General features: G+C 47.8%; 1 protein-coding gene across 1 annotated transcript in view; it reads left to right on the top strand.

Moving 5' to 3' along the window:
- NLRC5 (NLR family CARD domain containing 5) overlaps nucleotides 1–16,826 on the top strand; it is a 63,060-nt gene extending 46,234 nt beyond the window's left edge. The window contains exons 31-48 of the mRNA XM_009290747.2: nucleotides 255–338; nucleotides 415–498; nucleotides 1,123–1,209; nucleotides 1,665–1,745; nucleotides 2,306–2,389; nucleotides 2,785–2,868; nucleotides 3,528–3,611; nucleotides 4,344–4,427; nucleotides 4,520–4,603; nucleotides 5,313–5,396; nucleotides 6,339–6,422; nucleotides 7,295–7,378; nucleotides 8,444–8,527; nucleotides 9,697–9,780; nucleotides 9,945–10,028; nucleotides 12,137–12,220; nucleotides 13,339–13,422; nucleotides 14,524–16,826. Of these exons, the coding sequence (XP_009289022.1) occupies nucleotides 255–338; nucleotides 415–498; nucleotides 1,123–1,209; nucleotides 1,665–1,745; nucleotides 2,306–2,389; nucleotides 2,785–2,868; nucleotides 3,528–3,611; nucleotides 4,344–4,427; nucleotides 4,520–4,603; nucleotides 5,313–5,396; nucleotides 6,339–6,422; nucleotides 7,295–7,378; nucleotides 8,444–8,527; nucleotides 9,697–9,780; nucleotides 9,945–10,028; nucleotides 12,137–12,220; nucleotides 13,339–13,422; nucleotides 14,524–14,599 (1,504 nt within the window). The 3' untranslated portion in view covers nucleotides 14,600–16,826. The remainder of the gene's footprint in view (nucleotides 1–254; nucleotides 339–414; nucleotides 499–1,122; nucleotides 1,210–1,664; nucleotides 1,746–2,305; nucleotides 2,390–2,784; nucleotides 2,869–3,527; nucleotides 3,612–4,343; nucleotides 4,428–4,519; nucleotides 4,604–5,312; nucleotides 5,397–6,338; nucleotides 6,423–7,294; nucleotides 7,379–8,443; nucleotides 8,528–9,696; nucleotides 9,781–9,944; nucleotides 10,029–12,136; nucleotides 12,221–13,338; nucleotides 13,423–14,523) is intronic.
- The last annotated feature ends 2,398 nt before the right edge of the window (nucleotides 16,827–19,224 follow it).

Below are 19,224 nucleotides of genomic sequence, written 5' to 3' on the forward strand. Positions count from 1 at the left end.
TGAGGAAAAATTTCTTTACCAAAAGGCCTGTCAAGCATTGGAACAGGCTTCCCCGGGGAAGTGGTTGAGTCACCATCCCTGGGGGTATTTAAAAGATGTGTAGATGTGGTGCTTAGGGCCATGGTTTAGCGGTGGACTCGGCAGTGCTAGGTTAATGGCTGGACTTGATGATTTTGAGGGTCTTTTCCAACCTAAATGATTCTATGATTCTATGATTCTATGAACTAAGACCGTTCTCTTTCTCATCCTTTCAGACTTGCAGAGTGCAACTTTCAGCCAGAGCACTTGGAAAAGTTGTGCTTGCTCCTGGAAAAGTGCACGGGTCTGACAGAGTACATGTGAGTTAATGGCTGCTTGGACCCATTTGGGTGGGCTCGTTTGTAAGCTGTTCATTACAATGACCTTTGGTTCTAGATCCTCAAATAACAACGTGACAGTCCAAGCTGCAGAAAGACTTTTGCATTCACTGAGGAAAAACCTGGGTCTTCTGAAAATGAGGTACTGTGTCGCTGTGCTGTTTTAGATACTGATCTGAGGCTGGTCTGATCATCTAAGATCTCCTTTCATCAAAAACAAAAGTGAACTGTGCTTCTTCCAAAGATAGGTAGTGTTGGCCTGAGAAATTCCCATGGGTGACTCTAAGTCATTGGTATTTTGACTTTATCTCCTTGATTCCTACTAAGCATCATGTAAAGCTGTGGCCATAAACTGTGCTGTCTCTGTAGACCTCTACCTGCTTTACAAAGAAGGTGGCTAATTCTGGTGAACACGTTCCTACTGTGTCCTCGCCAGAGGTCTCGCCACAGCATCCCGCAGTTCACCTGGGTAACAAATTCTTCACTTCTCCCAAAAGGTGTTGCATTAGAGCACGAGGGCCAGGCTCCCTCTCGTTGCTGTCAGTGGTAGGCAGGCAGGAGGGAAGCTGATGTTTGTGTCCTCCTCTGCAGGGGCGCTGGGCTGCTTCTCTGTTCCCAGTTTGCACCCTGTTTCCTATGTAGACATTACTCTGACGAGCAAAGCAGCCTTTCCGTGTATATTAGAGTGCTGAGCACTCAGCTGACAGAGGCAGAGATGGATCCGTGCATGTGAATAAAGCAGAGCTGCCTATATTCTGCTTTGCAGCATAGAAGAGCCATGGGTATGTAAAGAAAGTGTCACAAACCTTCTTGAGCTGGCTGTCCAGGCCTGTGGAAACATTACTGAGATCACGTAAGTAACACCTCAAGTTCTGGTATCTTTTAGATATTTTCTTTTAGCCTGATACTTTTAAGGAAATGGGATTGAAGCCAGCATTTCAACTTGCTCTTCTGTTCTTTATTCTTTGTCTCCAGTGCATTTGTAAGCCATTAGCCAACTTGAAGCAAGTTTGACCCAAATGTCTGGCGGGTAGAAGTGCTTAGAAGATTTGTGGTCACACACCTTAGTAGGTGCAGTGGAAAGGGGACCATGTTCCTGGTCTCCCTTGGGAGAAAGAGTGCCCAGATTAGGCTGGCTTTGGAACTAGTTTAAATATTGCAAACCTCTTCAGAGATGGGTGGTTAGCATTCATGCACCAGCATAGTCCTGTGCCATCCAGTCCTCCTGATTTTTCTTCTGGAAAATAACATTTGCCCTCCCTCAAGCATTCACAGGCTTATGATGTTCTCGAATCTCTACCTTTCCAGGATATGTAAAGATAAAACCCTCTTCCAATTAGGCGTAAGGTTCCCACACTGCCTGGAGAAGGTGGAATCAGTCGTTAACAGGTGAGAAAATGACTATTTGTCCTTATTTTCTGCTTGTTCTGAAACTCACCACGGGATGAAAAATACCTTCAGAATGTCTGAGGCTCTGGTCTCTGTGGGTTCAGTCTCAGAGTGCCTCTGTGCCACACGTGCAGAAGGAACCTTATTCATGTGCATGTGTCTTTCGGGCCACCCTCCTTCAGGCCCATACTGGACCTGCACGAGGTAAAAAAATCTACCTACCTTCCCTGCAGGACCAGGAGCACTCAGGAGACATGAGCACTTTGAAGACTCTTAAGACATGCTGGCTTCTGCATGAATGTGTAGAGAGAGAACAGCATTAGTGTCTTTTTCCCTTTGTGTAGCTGAAGAAGAAGGCAGCTGTCTTCTTGTGCAGTTGGGGAAGGGCTGTGTTTCTCTAGACTGGACTGTGGTGTAGGTGAGACGTAGCAGGAGAGCCCAGGGAGGGCACTTGCAAAGCTCTGATCTGTTCCTAAGCCTGGCCCTAAGGGGCACCAGACGCTGCAGTGGGTGTCGGCTGATCATCACTGACAGTTGCGTTGCGCGTTTGTGTCCTGCAGATTGAATCTGTACAAGCCAGAAATCAAGCATGCTTGCTTCTACCAAAGGGTTCGTGAAAAATGTGCTCAGCTTCAGGAATTGAGGTGAGTTGCCAGGCGTTGTAGAGGATTTTTTGGGGAAGGGAGTAGCTTGTCCTTGTGTGTGCAGGAGAGCACGCAGCAGGGCAGGGGAGAGGCCAGTGCAAAGGTCCCAGTTCCTGCCCTCTGGGTCCACTACTTAGAGTGTTTGGATGGAAAATAGAAAAGACCCATAGACCTAGTGGCTTCCTGGGGTATCCTTTGAAGGCATCTAAATCTCTCCCCTGTGCCCAGATAACCTGTACTCTTTTATCGTGACTGGGAGCTCCCATGGGACCTTGTGAGGTATCAATGACGTGACACTTCAGTGTCCCAGCACCGGTGTGCTTTAGCTGTGGGCTTGGTACAGACCTTTTGCCATCAGTGGACATAGCCCCAGATCTGTTGTTCTGTTCTTGCAGATGGTCTCATGTTGAGCTCCACAATGATGAAGCAGAAATGCTAGTCAAGATTTTGCTACCTCTTCCAGAGCTGAAGAAGTTTGGGTATGTCCCCAGCTGTGGTCCCTTCCACATCTTTATCGTTTGCTCAACCTGTGCCTCACCCTGATCCTCTCTGAAACACTTTTTGTCTGGAATATGGCCATGAGCTCTGTGATCTCTCCTGAGCCGTGTCTAGGTTGCAAACTCAACAGCTCTCTGCAGTTCATGCTAAAGGTGGTTATAGGGGCACCATGTGGGTGTCTTGAGGTTTTTTCCTCTTCCCCTTTTTTGAAGTGAAAGCAATTTGAGACTGAGACCTTGGCTCTTGTTTACATTGTAGGTAAGTTTATACCACCCTACTGTGTAAAAGAGCTTCTTCTGGTATGAATAGCATTCAGTCCTTTTCACAGCCCTCTTCAACTGCCTGTAAGTGAGCGGTAGGCTTATAAAGGGCACCTCTGCCCAGTGAAATGCTGGGGGTTGGTTGGCCCAGGCAGAGACTGTGCTGTTTGATTACATGTACGTTATGTGAACATCTCTGAACTACCTAGTCCTCGTAGTCCTGTACACAGGAGGTGTGGAAATCTCTCCAAACTTACTGGTCCCCGATGTCTATGCTGGCTGGGGTTTGGGATGGGGCAGCTTGCCTGCCGGTGAAATAAACTCCTCTTTTTCAGTGTGCTGAGATCTGACCTTCTTATTTGATCCTTGCTGTTTTGCAGGCTGACCTCTAGCAGTATTATGCCGACTGGAATTGATTACTTGATCATGGGCTTGCAGAATTGCCAGGCCATTGAAGAGCTCAAGTGAGTGTGTTGTTACCAGCTGTTCAGAGTCTGCCAGGTCTTTCCAGGAGCGTTAGTTAAACTGCAGCCTCGCTTCTGCCTGTACTGTGGACAGATGTAGTTTTCCTGATGGCTGGAGGATGAAGGGAAGAAGCAACAATTCCTTTTTATTCACAATGAACAATGAGTGAGAGAGACAGAGATCAGTAGTCTGTGGCAGGGAACGTCCAGTGGAGAAATAAAGTGTTTTGGTAGCTGGTTTTTGCATGGATCATGTCCCAGCTGGGAGGCAGCGTTTCCCGTGCAGCAATCCCAGAGCCAGCATTTCACTCCTGGAGGATGATCTGGTGGCCTGCACACAGAGATGGCTTTTCCAGGCACCAACATGTAAGGCATCCTTCTGTTACGAAGTGCCACTGGACCGTGTGGGAGAGCTTTGCCATCTTGTGGTCACAGTGGCAGCTTGCTCCATAGAATCATAGGATCATAGAATAGTTTGGGTTGGAAGGGACCTTTAAAGGTCATCCATGAGGGGCTGGGTTCTTGCTCCAGAGATCTGGAATTCTCTTGGTATTTTATTAGGATCCAAACACATCCAGTAGAATTGCATTGGAGAACAAAACTGAAAACTATTCACGGGGACTAGAACACACTCCCACTTGTCTTCCACCCTTGTTCTGCTCTCCTCTGCTCTGAGTGCTCGCATGACCACCCATGGGTAGTTAGTTGTTCCTGTGTTATTTCGTCTTTCAGCCTGGGCCACATGAAACTCAGCGGTGCTGCCATTCCTAAACTTGTGCTGGCACTTTGTGAAATGCCATCTCTGAAAAGGCTTATGTAAGTATGTGACTGCAGCTTGCCTCTAACCCAGCTTGTGATATTGAATAACACTAGCTTAACGTCCATTTTCCTGGGGATGTTGTTTCCAGCTTGAACCATAACAGTATTGGTAATGATGGCTGCTCCAGACTCACAGAAGCCTTGAGGAATATGCACTACTTGGAGGAAATCAAGTAAGTTTCTCCTTTCTTGCAGTTTCTCATCAGCAGAGAGGTGACCACTAGTGCCAACATTTGGAGAGACGCAGATGTGCTTATACATGATGTTGTAACAAAAGCAGGGAGGTTGCAAAATGCTCATGTATGAGGTACCTGGGGCTAGAGGAAATCAGAGCTTGATGTTCAGAAGAGGAGAATTTGGTCTAACCCCACTCTGCTGCAGTCACGTAGAAAATGGATTAAACAGCCTCTGGATTTAAATCTTTTCTGGAATCCGTGGGATCCAGAACAGGGCCAGAGGCCCCCTTCTCTCCTGGGAGAGCCTTGGACCCAGCGCTTCCTTGCTCTGGAAAGGTCTGAATCTAGAGCCAACCCCAGGCTTGCTCTGCTTTTCTGCCTCTCTCTCTAGCCAGATTCTGTCCATTCTCCACTGTAGTAGTTTGGAAAATAATAACCAGCTGTTGCCTGTCTTGGTATTCTGGCTGAAGTAATTTCCCACCCATTAACAAGATCCAGTGATTTTGATTGCTCTTTGCAATTTTTTTTAATGCCTCATTAACACCTATTAGTCTTTCATGAGATAGTTGAGACAAGCAGCTCTTTGATTCTGCTGCCAAGGTCAGAGGTGTCATCCAGCAGATGAGAGACATTAAGTAAGATCTCATACTTTGCCTGACGCTTAGCATTTTCCTTTACAACACAGCCTTTCTTCTCTTCTTTAAAGTTTAAGCCACAACAAGATTGGAGATCCAGGCGTGATGAATCTAGCTGCTGTCCTGCTGAAAATGCAAAACCTGAAAAGAATCGAGTGAGTCCCTTTGTTTTGTTTGCAGCGATTTCGGTTATGGCCACAGTTGGTGGGGAAACTTGTGTAGGGAGCTCTGTGCCACCTTCATTTATACAATCTTCCACCTTCCAGCATTTTCAATGTCATTGAAGACCTGATACCAAAATCTACCAAACCAATGGAAGGTCCCTCCCCATGTACAGCTGGGCCTGGCAGCGACTCCTTCTGCCAGTGCAGAGACTCTCTGAGAGTGAAGGTTACGGTCACGTCCTCGTGCAGTCACCCCCAGAGACAGCAGTGGGCATTGGCCGGCCTTCGCTAGCTGTTTGAACGGAGAGATCTCTGGCTCGGTTGTGTCCTGGAAGCTAAATCTGCAAGCTTGTGGGGAATCATACAAGTCTTGGATCCACGCAGCACCTTTCCTCAGGCTCTGTGGGGTTCTCAGCGTGGTGGCCCCCAGTGTTGCTACACTGCCTTCTTTTACTAGTGGAAGTAGAGGCGAAATGGAGAATTTGTCAAAGCAAGGACACAGTCTCTAGACAAGGCTCTCTCTGAGAGACATGGATTCAAACTGTCCCTCCTCCAAGGGAGCAGAAATTAGAGCATCCAGGCTGTTTGTTAGGCTCAGCTCTGGGGTATGCCTTGTAATTTTTTGAAATTACAAACCTGGAAATGACTCGAACAAGAAAAGGAAATTCCCAGTTCTGTCTGGGAGAGGGAAAACTGCTCCTTCCCCCCAGTACCTGCAGGGGCAGAAGTGACTCAGTACTTGACCAAAACACACTACAAATCCCCAGGCCATTTTCCAGAGACCTGTGTCTCTGGACACACCACTGCAGCCCCGCGTAGCCCATTGTTGCGGTGACCCAAGTCTCCCATCACGCCAGGCAAACAGTGGAATATGTTAAGATGGTGCGTCCTGGTTCTTGTTCAGTCACTGAGAGTCTTCCGTGCTTATTTTAGCCTTTCAGGGAACAGTCCTAGTCCTGCTGGAGGGGAAAAGCTGATGGGAGCTCTTGCCTGTTGCCAGCGCATCGAGGAGTTACTGTAAGTGTGTCATTTCCAGTGTCCCTTCAGGAAGCTGGGCAAAAATCAAGGCATAGAAACAAAATCTAATCTGGCGCCAGTAAAGCCAAAATCATTTTTACCACTGATTCTTATGAGAGCAGGGTAAAAACTCACAGCTACATGGGATAGGAATGTGTGGTGCTGGGTGTGGGAGGTTTGGGGATTGCTTGTTCACTGCAGTCTCTCAGAGATTCCCAAGAACCGTGCGGACTGCCTCAGTGGGGAAGAACTGAATCTGTGGTTTAACAGGCAGTGTCACAGGCATACGGGCTATGCAGTGCCTGCGTTGCCTAAGAAATCAGCGTTAATCTGTATGGCTGCAAAAATGGAGGGAAGATGACAGATAGAGGCTTTACTCAGCCAGATTTACTATCAGTCTTTCCATTGCAGACCAGTTTATAGAACAAACGTGGCCCTGCTGTATTAAAGAAATGAAATAATAAAAAAATAACAATTCAGAAAAAGTTATTTCTGTTACTGTTAAAATGCTGGAGCTATTCATATAACCTTCAGATTACAGCATACTGGACTAAGGGCACATATTAAAAAGTGCAATTTTGGTGTAATTCCAGCTCAGGACAACCCAGTCAGGAAGGGAGATCAGTGTGCTCCTGAGAAGTGCAAGTCGGTTTTAGTTCCCTGTTTAACTTCTGCTGCAGGATTACAAAACGTCATTGTTCATTCCTCCCACCCTCAGTCTCCTTTGAATCGTGGACATTAGCTTCTTTCAGCACAGTCCCACGCACATGTGGGCGAGGAATGGGGGTCACAGATACTTGTGGGTGACACACAGGTGAGGAATGAGACTCTGTAGTTCACTGCAAGTAACATTTCATTTCTGCTGCTTCCAGACTATCAAGGAATGTTTTTGGAGACAGGACGGCAGTGGAACTTGCCCTCTGCCTGCCTCACATGACCAACCTCAAGATCCTGCAGTAAGTGTCAGCCTTTGCCCCAGGAAAGCTGGATATCCTGGGAATACGTGGGATGTTTGAAAGAAGGCATGGAAAAAGGCATAGACTGCAGTGGTGCACTGGTCTCTTGTTTAGACATTATTTTAAGCGTCTCAGGATTGAGAAACCCTCCACAGTTACTCTGCTGCATCAAGTCACATCAACTATTCTTGCATAATCTCTTGCAGCGTTAACTTTAGAGATGAACCAGGCATTGTATATTCAGTAAAATAACCCTTAAAATTGGTTTTGAATATGTTAGCTTCTAATGCCTCTGGCTGTCCTCTCGTTCTGGTGTAATGTAAGCATAAATATGAGCACCTTTTGTGGTCCCTCACTGTTTTGTGCAGGCACCTCTGAGTCATTTTTCCCCCTGAACTCAGTGGTATTATATTTTAAACCTTTTATGGGAGTCTTTCCAGGGCTCCAACATGTAGGACTTTCTCATACTGTTTTACAGTAGCAAAGCAAGAAATTGGTGAGCTAGAAGAGCTCAGTTAGCCTAGTGGTGTGTTTTCCAGCCTGTGTCTAAGGTCAAAAGACATCTTAGGAAAGGAATCCCAGTGGTGGGAGAGTTCAGTCCTCTGGGTAGGTTCTTGTCTTCACTGGAAAGGTGTTGGGAAATCTGCAGACACGAGGTGCCATCCGCTCTTTGTTCTTAAGGCCATTCCTCACTCATCTTAAACCGATCCCATGTGCACAGAGCTGGAGACAGACTCCCGGTGGTACTATGCAGCCTTTGCTTTTGCAAAGTGCTCCTTTGTTGTGAGCACAGGCAAATCCACTGAACTTGCATGTCAGTAGCCCAGGTGTCACTGGCAGCAGCAGGAGCCACTCGACATGCTAGCCACATTGCTGGCCCCCACTGTTGCCTCCCTGTTTTCTGAGCCCCTTCGTTAAGACTAATCTACAAGGATCCCAGGTTATTACCAGCACCGGGCGCTGGTTCAAAAGATGTAGCAGTTACCTTCTTGGCAAGTTAAATATGAGCTTTTGTTACAGCTTTATTCTAAAATAATCCTCCAATGCTTATGTTTCTTTTGTTAGCTTGCAGAACAATAACATTGGGCCAGCAGGAGGGATGAAGCTGGCCAGAGCCCTGGTGGTGTGTGGGCTGCTAGAAGAGATAAGGTAGGCCGTGGCAGGTGCACTTGGGATGGTGCCAAACGTATGGACTGGTATCACTCTGCGGGTGGGAATCATTTCAGCTCACGGGCCTGAGGCTGTCACGTGGGCTTTTTCCGTGCTCGGGGTGACTCCGGAGAGGGCAGTCCCTCCACCCGTCCTAGACACTTTTCGTAGGGTGAGAGGAGACACTCTCTGAAGGTCGCTGCAGCGCACTGCCTGCAGGGCAGCTTAGATCACTTCAGATGTTAAACCTTGTCTGCCAGTGCTGTTTGCCAGGCTTTGTGTAGCCACGTGCCTTCCAGCTACTGTATGCAGTAACGTGGGGAGTGGTAGCATTTCTAAATATGGAGCTGAAAGAATGGAGGTGATGTGAATTAACTCTTCCTGCTGCATCCTTGATGCCACCGTTCTTTGTTATGTGTTTATTTATTGTTATATGGTTTTTATGTGTTTTATTATTGTTATGTGTTTATTTATTTATTATTTGGACAATGCCCTTAACAACATGCTTTAGCTTTTGGTCAGCCCTGAATTGGTCAGGCAGTTGGAGTAGATGATCATTGTAGGTCCCTTCCAACTGAAATCTATTCTATTCTATTCTATTCTATTCTATTCTATTTATTCTATTCTTAAATTACAAGGTGACTTAGGGTGTTGGTAATTTAGGTGTGAGATATGTTGGAGCAGGGGAGGTATTGCCATGGCTTGTGTTTGCTGGTAGGTGAGAACAGAGCAGCAGGCCCTGGTGAAGGCCGGAAGGCAGTTACTGCTGAGTCTTTGAGAGCCATGTCTTCTTCCCACTCTCCCTTACCGTCCTTTCCTCTCAAGTCACACCAGTCATTAACTCCAGTATAACTTCTTATTTCCAGTTTCACATCAACACATGGTGTGCTGCAGGTCTGTCCACCTTAGCCATTGGTATAACCCCACGTTACTGTCTGCAAGCAATTCAATGCTGAATGGACTTACGTTGCGAGTTAGAGCAGGGCTGTCATTTTACCAAGCAGGGAATTGACGCTGAATTGCCGTGAGCCGATCTGGCTTGTCCCTGCTGTCTAGAGTCCTCACTTTGTCTGGGTGCTAATTCACATAGTTACGTTTTGGCGGTGGCTTTTCTCTGACTGTACCTGCTTTTTTTGCGGCCACTCAAAGCTTTTCCATTACTCTTACAGTTTATCAGAAAATGACCTTGGGGAAGGAAGTATCCATGCCCTGTCCGAGGGGCTGCCACGCTTTGAGCACCTCCGGAAGATTGAGTGAGTACCAGGGCACTGAAGGCTGCCGGGGCAGAGCGCGGCTGGCTTGTTTGCATTGCCAGGGCAGGAGCGCAGCAGACGGTGCTGGTGCTGGTACTGTATTCCCCACCAGTTCTGACACCAGCACATTGTGCCCTCTGTTTTTTCTGTCCCCGCTGTTTCAGCTTGAAACTCTGTGGAATCACTGATGATGCTTCAAAATCACTTTCTCACGGCTTCCGACAATGCCCTTCCATGGAGGAGATAATGTGAGTGTGGGAATGGATGGGGAGACCCTTCAACACACAGGTCACTCTTGTTTTTATGTCTGCTCCTATTTTCAACCGCAGTACACTTCTGATCTTGCTAAATACTTACTGATACTTACCACTAAGTACTTTTTAGTGATAAATTTACTAGTGATTTACTAATTGACAAAATTCACTGCTAAAAATTTCCTGGTATAACTAGCAACTTATTGGAAGCTGAATGTGAAGAGCTGAACAGAATATGGAGGAAAACACTCATCTTCAAACTCTGCCCATTATCCTTGGTCTTTTAGTGTCTGCTTTGTGAGGCAGGACAAATTCCCCATCTTGTTCTCCATGGGCCAAGTCTTGCCTCCATTTTTTTACAAGATGGCCACAGTTGGCTCTCAGAGCAGAGCAGGAGCTTCTCTGTGCAATTGTAGAGGCTGAATTGAGAGCTCAAAGCAGAGTGAATTCAGGCTGTAGATGAACAGGGTGTACCACTGGCTGCAGTCTTGCTCTCCACACTGGAATAAAAGGGGTTGCTCTGATGCGTGGATGTTTAACGTGTTTTCAATAAACAGCATTGATGGGCTAACTACATTCTGACATGTGTTCACCTGCCCAAGAGAACCTCAGCGAGAAGCCTGCTGGGAACCTGCTCCAGCTTAAGTCTTTTTAAAAGCAATTTGCCCCATTGCACTAGAGGGACCTTAACTTTAATCGTAGTACACAAGATCCCATGGAGTCAGCAGCAGTCTCGTCAATCCTGAGCTACCTGTAGCTTTAATGAAGACTAACACTGCCTGGGGTGCTGGCGGGGTACAGACCTCCTAGGCTGAGATCACTCCTCTATCAGGCTATAGATCTGCGAGACCTGGGCTCTCTAGTCATCGCTGCTGTGGCCAGCTGGGTGACACTTGATTGTCATGCTACTCTTATGTGCCTCAGTTCTGCAAAGTACTCGTGGATGGTTTGGGTAAAATGATGCATGGGTCATAAACCCACCAGACTTTCCTTTCCCTCCCCCAGAAGGTATTTGTGTGGAGATCACAGATCTCTTAGGAATCAGGGCATTAGGTTAAAGCCAGGATTTTATTGTCAGACCCATGAGAGGTCTGGCAATAATCCAGTGGAGTAATGGGATGAGTAAAGCAATATTCAGTGCATAGGTGTGTCACTTGCAGCGTGGCACTAAGACTAGTTAACCGTGTGGGGAGTTACTAGTCCTGGATCACTAACAGATAGGCAGATTCTCCTTTAATAGTAGTGTTAGGAGGGGTCTTGTCTTGTCAGTGGAGGCGTATGTGAGTTCTGTCATTGGGAAATCTGAGTGACACGGTGAGCAATATGCTGATACCCACGAAATCCCAGAATAGGCCGTGAACTTGTTTGCTGGAAGGCCCCAGTTCTTGAGCTGGATCCTGTCCTGCCTTTCTTTTTTTGGCTCCTACACATGACATAGAAATTCTGGAGTTCCTCAGACTTGGGTAGAGGAATGGCTCCGTGGGGTGCCCCCAGGATCATTCAGCTGAGTATTGTAGTGAAGCACTGATGGTGCCGTGCTAGGTTTCTGTTTTCCAGGTGAGAGGGAAATGGGCAGGCTGTTCAGCCAGTGTCAAAGAAAGGATCTGAAGAATTTTCTCACTTGCTAATGCACCAGAAAGTGAAAACCCCAGCCTTTCAAGAGCCCTGCGAGCTATCCTTTGAAAGAGCTCAGAGTCAAAAGGCGGCTTCAAGAGCAGGTCGGAGAGGCACCTTAGCTGCTGCAATAGTTTCAAACCATCAGCACAAGGGGGAGTTGTCGTGGGGTAAAGCTGTGTGCTGAGCAGTCACTTCCATCTTTCGCATCTCATTCCCTGGGCCTGCAGGACTCTGGAGATAGCCACAGTCCCCAGGCTCTGTGGTGACACTCCCTGGTGTCTTACCATACATAAAAATATGTGGCGAAACTGAGGAAACTCCTCAAAATTAAGCTTGTAAATCAGGGGAACGTTTACCTGCCACGATAAGAGGGCGATAAGCTCTTGTAAACAGGCTAATTTGTGAGGGGGTTGTATCACAGCACTGCTGTTGTTCCCCTCGTGTTTATCCACTGACTCACAGTTGGGATATCTTGTCTGTCTTAGACTGTCTTGGAACGCCCTTGGTGACGGAGGAGCCCGAGAATTGGCCGGTGCTCTCCCAGGGATGGAAAAGCTGAAGATGTTAGAGTGAGTACAACCCTGAGAGCAACCCCAGGAAGAAGAGTTGTTTTTCTGTCCTTGAGCCTTCAACCACAAAAAGGGGATGGACGTTAGGAACAACAGACAGGCTTTTGCAGTTCAAATTCTTGCTTAGCATTCTTGCTGCATGCACCGAGGGCCAGCCTTGCTGGAGTGATACACAGCACAGAGGCATTTTTTATTTAAGGTGTTTGCAGTGTAGGTATCTAAGCAGAAGCTAGTCTGTGAAGGCCTCCTGTTTGAGTCAGGGAAGGCAAACTGGTATTTCTAGAACATGACTCATATCACCTAATGACCTCAGGTGAGCTGCTTCCTGCAAGCTTTTCCTTCCCTTCAGTGTCTGGGAGGGTCTAGATAGGTGCCGTGCTGAGAGACCCTTCCTTTGTGAAGGCCTGCAGCAAGGCAAGCAATCCATCCCCAGGATGGAGCAGCCAAATTGCGGGCGTTGGGCCGTAGGAGCTCACAGGAAGCTCAGATGCAGCTCCTGTGCTGGAACTGCAGTGCAACCAGCAGCTGGGGTCGATGTCGCTGGCTCATGTGCTGGCCCGGTGGCATCAGAGCCCAGCCCTGTTCCATGGGAGAGACTGTCATCTTCTGCTCAAGACCCGTTCATGGAGCTTTCCTCCCCTTGGCCCTTTGGAATACGTGGTATGTGTCTTCCATCGCTCAGCTGTATGGAAATATTAGTCTGTGGGTCACAGGGTCAGGAACTGAGTTTTGTTTGTCTTGAGCAGGGAAACTACATAGTAGAGCCTGGCTGTTTTACAGGTACAAGCAGGAAGGTTGTGTCTGAGGCAGGAGGAGTTGTTACTAGCATTTTTTGGCACCAAGCTCGCAGTGGGATCTGTTCGAGTGTTCCAAGGGCAAGAGATCTGCTTACAAGTCCTGTTGCTAGAAGGAGGTCGTAGGGAGCAGTGCACACACGCTTCTTGCATAAATAGGGCCACGGTCATAAAGATGAGGCTGATGTAAGTTGTATGGCATTGCTGTGCTTGTACAAAAGTGTAGCTCTTCTGGGACAGGAGAAGGAGCCAGTGATTATTCCGCTGTTTTCTGCTCTTGATTTGGTTTTGGATTTTAAAACTCTCTTTTTGCTTCTAAAACAGTCTGGAGAAAAATCGCATTGGCGCCTGCGGGGCCACAAAGCTAGCAGAGCAACTTGCCAGATGCCCGGAAATTCAGTTCATAAGGTGAGCAGGTATCAGGGAGCTCTGTGGCTGGGTATCGGCTCAGCAAGGGAAAGTCGGGGTGACCAGTCTTGGGACAGACATGACCCATGCCGGCCTGCTGCCCTCAGTTATCTGGCACGGAATAGGATATTGCAGGGGACGCAGACGCAAGCCAAGTAAGCTGAGGGTTTTCTAGGCCAGCTCCATCCCCTCAGAAAGTCCTGGGAAAAAGGGACTGAAAAGCTTACTGGCTTTAAATGATGTAAAAATGAAGACCCGGTTCTGTAATGTCCCCATCAGGAAGTTTGTTGCATTTTTTCCTGTAAGTTTTCTTTCTCCCATTACATCCGATTTCACTTCTGAGATACGTTCCTGCCCTGTCCCACTCTGTCCTGGGATCCATATCTTGCAGATACTTGGACACCTGATGTTTCCCACTCTTTGTCACTGCTTCTCCAAACCCTGTGTATCAAACTCCGCTAGAAACCTCTTGCAGGAGAGACCCGCTCATCCTTCACTCATTTGCAAAGTCACTCTTCTGAGAGCACCTCTGATAACTTTCTGGTAACACAGGTCCCACAGCCAAGTGTCTGCTCCTACCTGAGCTGTCTCTTTGGCCCAAAACAGGCTCTGCCTTCCCCAGTAGTGAGAGCAGCCCGAGAGCAACCACTGAGGAATGTTTCTGGTCCCGGCTGGAGCTTGGGGCCCCCGTGTGCTTGCTCACATTGGTGAGCACAGCACAGCGCGCGGTCCCTCTGACTCCTCGGGGCACTCTGCTTCACAAGGTAGAGGCCCAGTATGGGAAGCTTTTGGGCAGACTCCACCAAATGAGGTAGATGAAGAAGGGTGGCTCACGTAAATCAGGTTGCTTGAGTGTAACTCAGTTCTTCCTCCCCTTTCTGAGATCCTAGTGGCCTGAGGACTTCCCAAGCTAGATAAGTGAGTCCATCTCAGCGGGTAGGCAGCTGCTGGGTTGCTGCTGTGTTGCTGAGATATGGCCATACCTCGCTCCTGTCTAACTGTCGGACCTGCTTTGATGAAAACCCAAAGCTGCCCCTTCCACATGCCACCTCCTCGCTGACCACACCTAGTCCTACAGTAACCCATTTGCTGTCATTGTAGGCTGTGGGACAACCCAGTGCCCAAGGGCCTCGCTGAGAAGTTGACGAGCCAAGATCCAAGACTATGTTTCTCCTAGCAAAGAAGAGCCCTTGCCTGACTAGGAATTGCTCTCTGTCTCCCACCGCCCTCAAAAATTGCACTGATGAACCCGGGAGATTAAAGTTCCTACAGTTAAAAACTGTAACTATTAGGTCTTCCTTTGTTGCACTGAACCACGTGTGAACACTTAGTGGTGTTTTGTTTCTTGTGAGCTTTTATTGTACAGAAAAGCAAAAGACTGTAAAGAATCGCTGCTGAGAAGACAGTGTTCTTGGTGTAAAAACATTGAAACTCTCTTCAAGAGGATGAGATGCATCTGCTCAGGCATTCAGAAAGCAGTGGAGTGTTTAATTATCCTTAATCAAGATTACAACACCTACAGGGTGTTCCAATAAAAGAATGCACATCCTCCAGGAGAGGATGTAAGATTATTTATGAAATTGTAAACTGTTGGCCGTGTTACAGATGCACTCAAACAGGCTGTTTGAAAATTGTGTATAACTCTGTGTGAAGTACCTCTATGATTTTTAAGTAAAAAATGGTAATACGTGGTTTTGTTTGCTTCATATCAGGCTCCTTTTCATGCAGAATTAGCTCAGTTCCCTAGTAGAAACTTCAGGACTTCTGAAAATTCAAGTCATTGCCCAAAAATGATCAATATTTATACAGTGATAGCATGGAAAGGCTGATATCACCATAAATTTCAGTGAGAAACTTTAAGGTACTGAGGTTATAAAACAGTTTGTAAGAAAACTGACTATTCCGTGTGAGAGGATGCGAAGTACTGACTATTTTCACGTGGGGTTTTCTAGACCTTTGTGGAGTTTTTGGAAGACTTGATTGCGCTAATCTCTTTGAGGTGAAGCGAGGGGTCAGTTAAGCTTGAAATGTTGACCACGTGGTAGATCCTTCAAGCCTCTACTATCCCCGGAATCCCAAAGCCTACGTGTCGCTGGGCAATGGATGTTGGACCTCCGGGAACTGGAGGGAGGAGATCCCAATCACCGAGTTTGCTGCTCAGCGGAGGAGGTGGACTACAGCTGCTCCCTGCACGTGTGGAAAGACAGCTTGAGTTGCAGGAGTGCAGCCACGTCCTTCTCATTATTTATTAACTTGTGTTATAATGTTTTCCTTACGTGTTTGTGCTGTAAATATTTAATCCTTGTACTGGACTTATTTATGGAATTTTGTTTATGGTGGTGTTTGCCTGGGGAGACGTAACTGATCTGATTTGGGCGCAGGCGTTCGGAATGAGATGGAAATGCTGGTCCAGCAAACCTTTGGGCAGAGGATGTGGGCAGCTGGTGCCCGTCATTCCCGGGGGAGCCGCTGTCCCTATTTAGAGATCAGCACTAGGCTCTGGGAGGTACTGACATCGTTGCGTAGAGGTGGGACACATTTTGCAGAGACTGTACTCTGAAAAGGATTGAAAAGCAACAACAAAGAAAAAAAGGTAGCTAAATTCCTTATCAGGAATTATAATTCCTTATAATTCCTTCATTGAATTATCAGGCCATAATTCAATGAAGTAATCAAGTACCTGAGATTCAACCAGTGGAATTTAGGAAAAGCTTCACCAAATGTGGCTTTTACTTTTCATCCTGTATTTTCAGGTCTAGTTTGCAGATGCAAATCTTCCTAGCGCCCATCAGAGGAGAAGCGTGGCACAAAAGGCAGCGTGATCACGTACCGAAAGGTGTCTCGGTGCCGTTAGCTCTTCACAGCTCTCGAGGTGAGCGTGTTTGTCAGCTGGGCTCTTCTCTGGCTCTGGTCTCCCAGGACTTCTTTTGGAAATACAGGAGGTTGGACAGAGTTTGCAGTGACAGTCCGCTTCGGTCCAGGCTGTGAGCTGAAAATTCATTTTTTCCTGCATTTTAAACATTTTAGTTGGACTAAGTACTATGTGTGATAAATAACAGAGGCTGAGTTTTACTCTGTATGAAGAGGGAAAGTACTGGGATTGGACTTTTTAATGCACTTGGTGATGGCCATTTTGTCACCTTCGATAGCATCCATAGCCAGAGCCTTTTGCTGTTACCGCAGGCCCAGGTACCAGGGGGGAAACCAGAAAATATCACTGTCGAATAGGTCTTTCTTCAGCTCCATTGTATCGTCTCCTGATGCCACCCACTCCTGCATTTGAATTCATTCAGGTGTCGCGATAATTTAATCTCCTCCTTTGCTGGTGTGAAACACGCCTTCTTGCTTATTGCTTTCCCTCCTTTTTTGTTGGGGAAGAAATGTGCTTTAACTGAATAAATAAGAATGCCGCTTTGATGAGTGCTTGACTGTTGAAGTCAGTTTTGTTTTCTGGGTCTCGGGTGCTAACCCTAAATGGCCGCCTTGGGTAGAGCAGCCACTGCAGAGAGATCTCTTGGGTTTGGATCACATCGTTGGATCGTTTTCCCTTGCAATGAAATGCGCTATTTAAAAATAAATGAGACCTGAGATTCCCCCTGCGGTTCCCCTGACTCCTGAAGTCAGGAAGCCGACATCTGTACCATGAGGTTTGCAGTAACGTAACGAGCACTTCTCTCGGCTTGAGATGTTGAAGAGTGCCTCTGACATCTGGATGCGCACCTGCGTTTCTCAGGTTCTTCCCCAAATTCAGGATTAGCTCCCAGACACACATCCGTCTGACCTGAGAGAGCGGCCAGCCCAACCGAAGCCAGGGAAGGGACTTGCAGGATGTCACAGCATCTTTTCCAGAACACCAGGTGTCAGCAAAACCCCAAAAATAGGAAGCGGTTGTCTGTAGTCCAGCGATTTGGGCTAAAACCGGGTTCTGTGCTGTATTTTGAGTGCGTGGGTTGCATTTTAAAGAAATTGAGATTCGGATTGAGTTGTACATGAAACACAACAACGCAATCGGCCCCTAGTTTGTTTTTACATTGAATGCCAGGGTCTTTTAGGCCGCCCTTCCCCAGCGTGCTTCCCATTTTCATTGCGCTGCCGATGTCCATATTCCAGCTTGCGGTCGTGTCTGAAAATTTCCAAGGGGAGCCTGGGGGCTTTGTCCAATTTTGAGGGGTTAAATGAATCTTCTGGTATGCAGGAAGACGTGAGGCCGCTGGGGATTGTGTGTGATGGCCGAATACCAAAACGATCCCCAAATAGATAATTAACGTGGGCCATTTTTAGAGTTGTTACTATTACGTTTCAGATTTGTCACGGTCCAAAAATGGAAATGTGTCGGGACGCTCCGCATGCCCCTATTGTTTCAGGCTGCCTGCAGTCTCCGGAAGACAATGTCTGAACTAGTCAGTACTGGTTTCATACACAGAAGGGATTTTGCCCCCTGAGACCAGATCTTTAGAAAGAAATACACTGCTGTAAATAAACACACTGCTGGAGGGCGGTGAGGAGCCTGGATTTTGTGCTAGGGAACAGCCGGAGCCAGGCTGGGCCGGGCTTTTGCACGCGATGGCTGCTGTTTCGTAGAACTGGAAATGCAGCCGCCCGTTTCCCCTCCGCTAAAACCAGTTCCAGGTGACTTGGAGGCATCACGCTGGGCGGGAGAGAAAACACGGGAAAAACTGACTTTGGAGAAAATAGGCGCATTGGCATTCATGAAATACTGGCTGCCTCTCCCTTTTTCCCCCAAAGCGACATTTTAAGCCGCTGGCATGGAGGTGGGAGGGCAGGTCTGGCACAGACCCCGCTTCTCCCACTGAATTCCTCTTTCAGGCACAACCTTGTCCCCTTCCTGTGATGGTTTCTGGCCAGGTTTACACAGAAAGAAGGGGTTTTCTCCTCAAAACTAGGCTCAGCTTTTAGTTGGACGTTGCCTGTCGTGTTGCCAGCGGGAGCATTCGTGACCTGTGAGCCCGTCCTGCGTCCCCTGCCCCGCTCCTGGGGTGCCGGGAAGGGAGCGGGGCTGGCGGAGGGGGGGACCTCCTCGACGCTCAAAACTGACTCGGTGCCTTGAAACTCTTCTGCCTTTAACAGCTCAAGCTGCAGGAGGGGGGGAAGCTGGCCAGGGGGAATACGGGACTTGCTTATTTTGCCCGTGATCTTTAAAAGCATGAACAGAGCCCACAGTAAAGGGCTCTGTACAAATAAAGACGGTTTATTTAAAATGAAGCCTCAGAGGGAGGCTTCCAGTCTTATTACCCTATCTCCATATCAAAAATATCTATATAAATATCCCCGACGCCCGATGATGGGTCCGCCAAGCGTCAGGTGAGGTTGCTAATGGTACGTTGGGTGCAAACCCCTGGTGGTACCAGGCTAGAAGGGAAAGCACGCCGGCTCCTCGGGTCAAGCAGGGCGATGGGTAGGTGCCATGCTGGCCAGGCCGGTGGCTTGGGCTCCCCTCCGCTTCTGGGGCGCGCATTCGGGGCCCGCCCGTTTACCTTCTTTAACCAGCTTTTCCCCGTGGGAAGTGGCGTCAGCGAGCCTCCGCGGGGCACGGGGTCCTGACCCCTACTGATTTCGGCAGGCGGCAGGGTGATGCCGGCACCGGGAGCACCCACACCAGCCGGGCGGGGTGAACCCCGCCGGCATCCAGACAGCACGAAACCACTGTTTTTTGGTTAAAACCCAGGGGTGTTGGTCCAACAAAGTTACGTTTTCATTGTTGCTGGCCGGATAACACGGAAAATAATTTCTCAGCCTTTCCACGCGTCATATTTTTTTCTTTTTTTTTTTTTTTTTTTCAAA

The sequence above is a fragment of the Aptenodytes forsteri genome, unplaced genomic scaffold (assembly GCF_000699145.1).
Source record: "Aptenodytes forsteri isolate BGI_AS27 unplaced genomic scaffold, ASM69914v1 Scaffold14, whole genome shotgun sequence".
NCBI classification, from domain to species: domain Eukaryota; kingdom Metazoa; phylum Chordata; class Aves; order Sphenisciformes; family Spheniscidae; genus Aptenodytes; species Aptenodytes forsteri.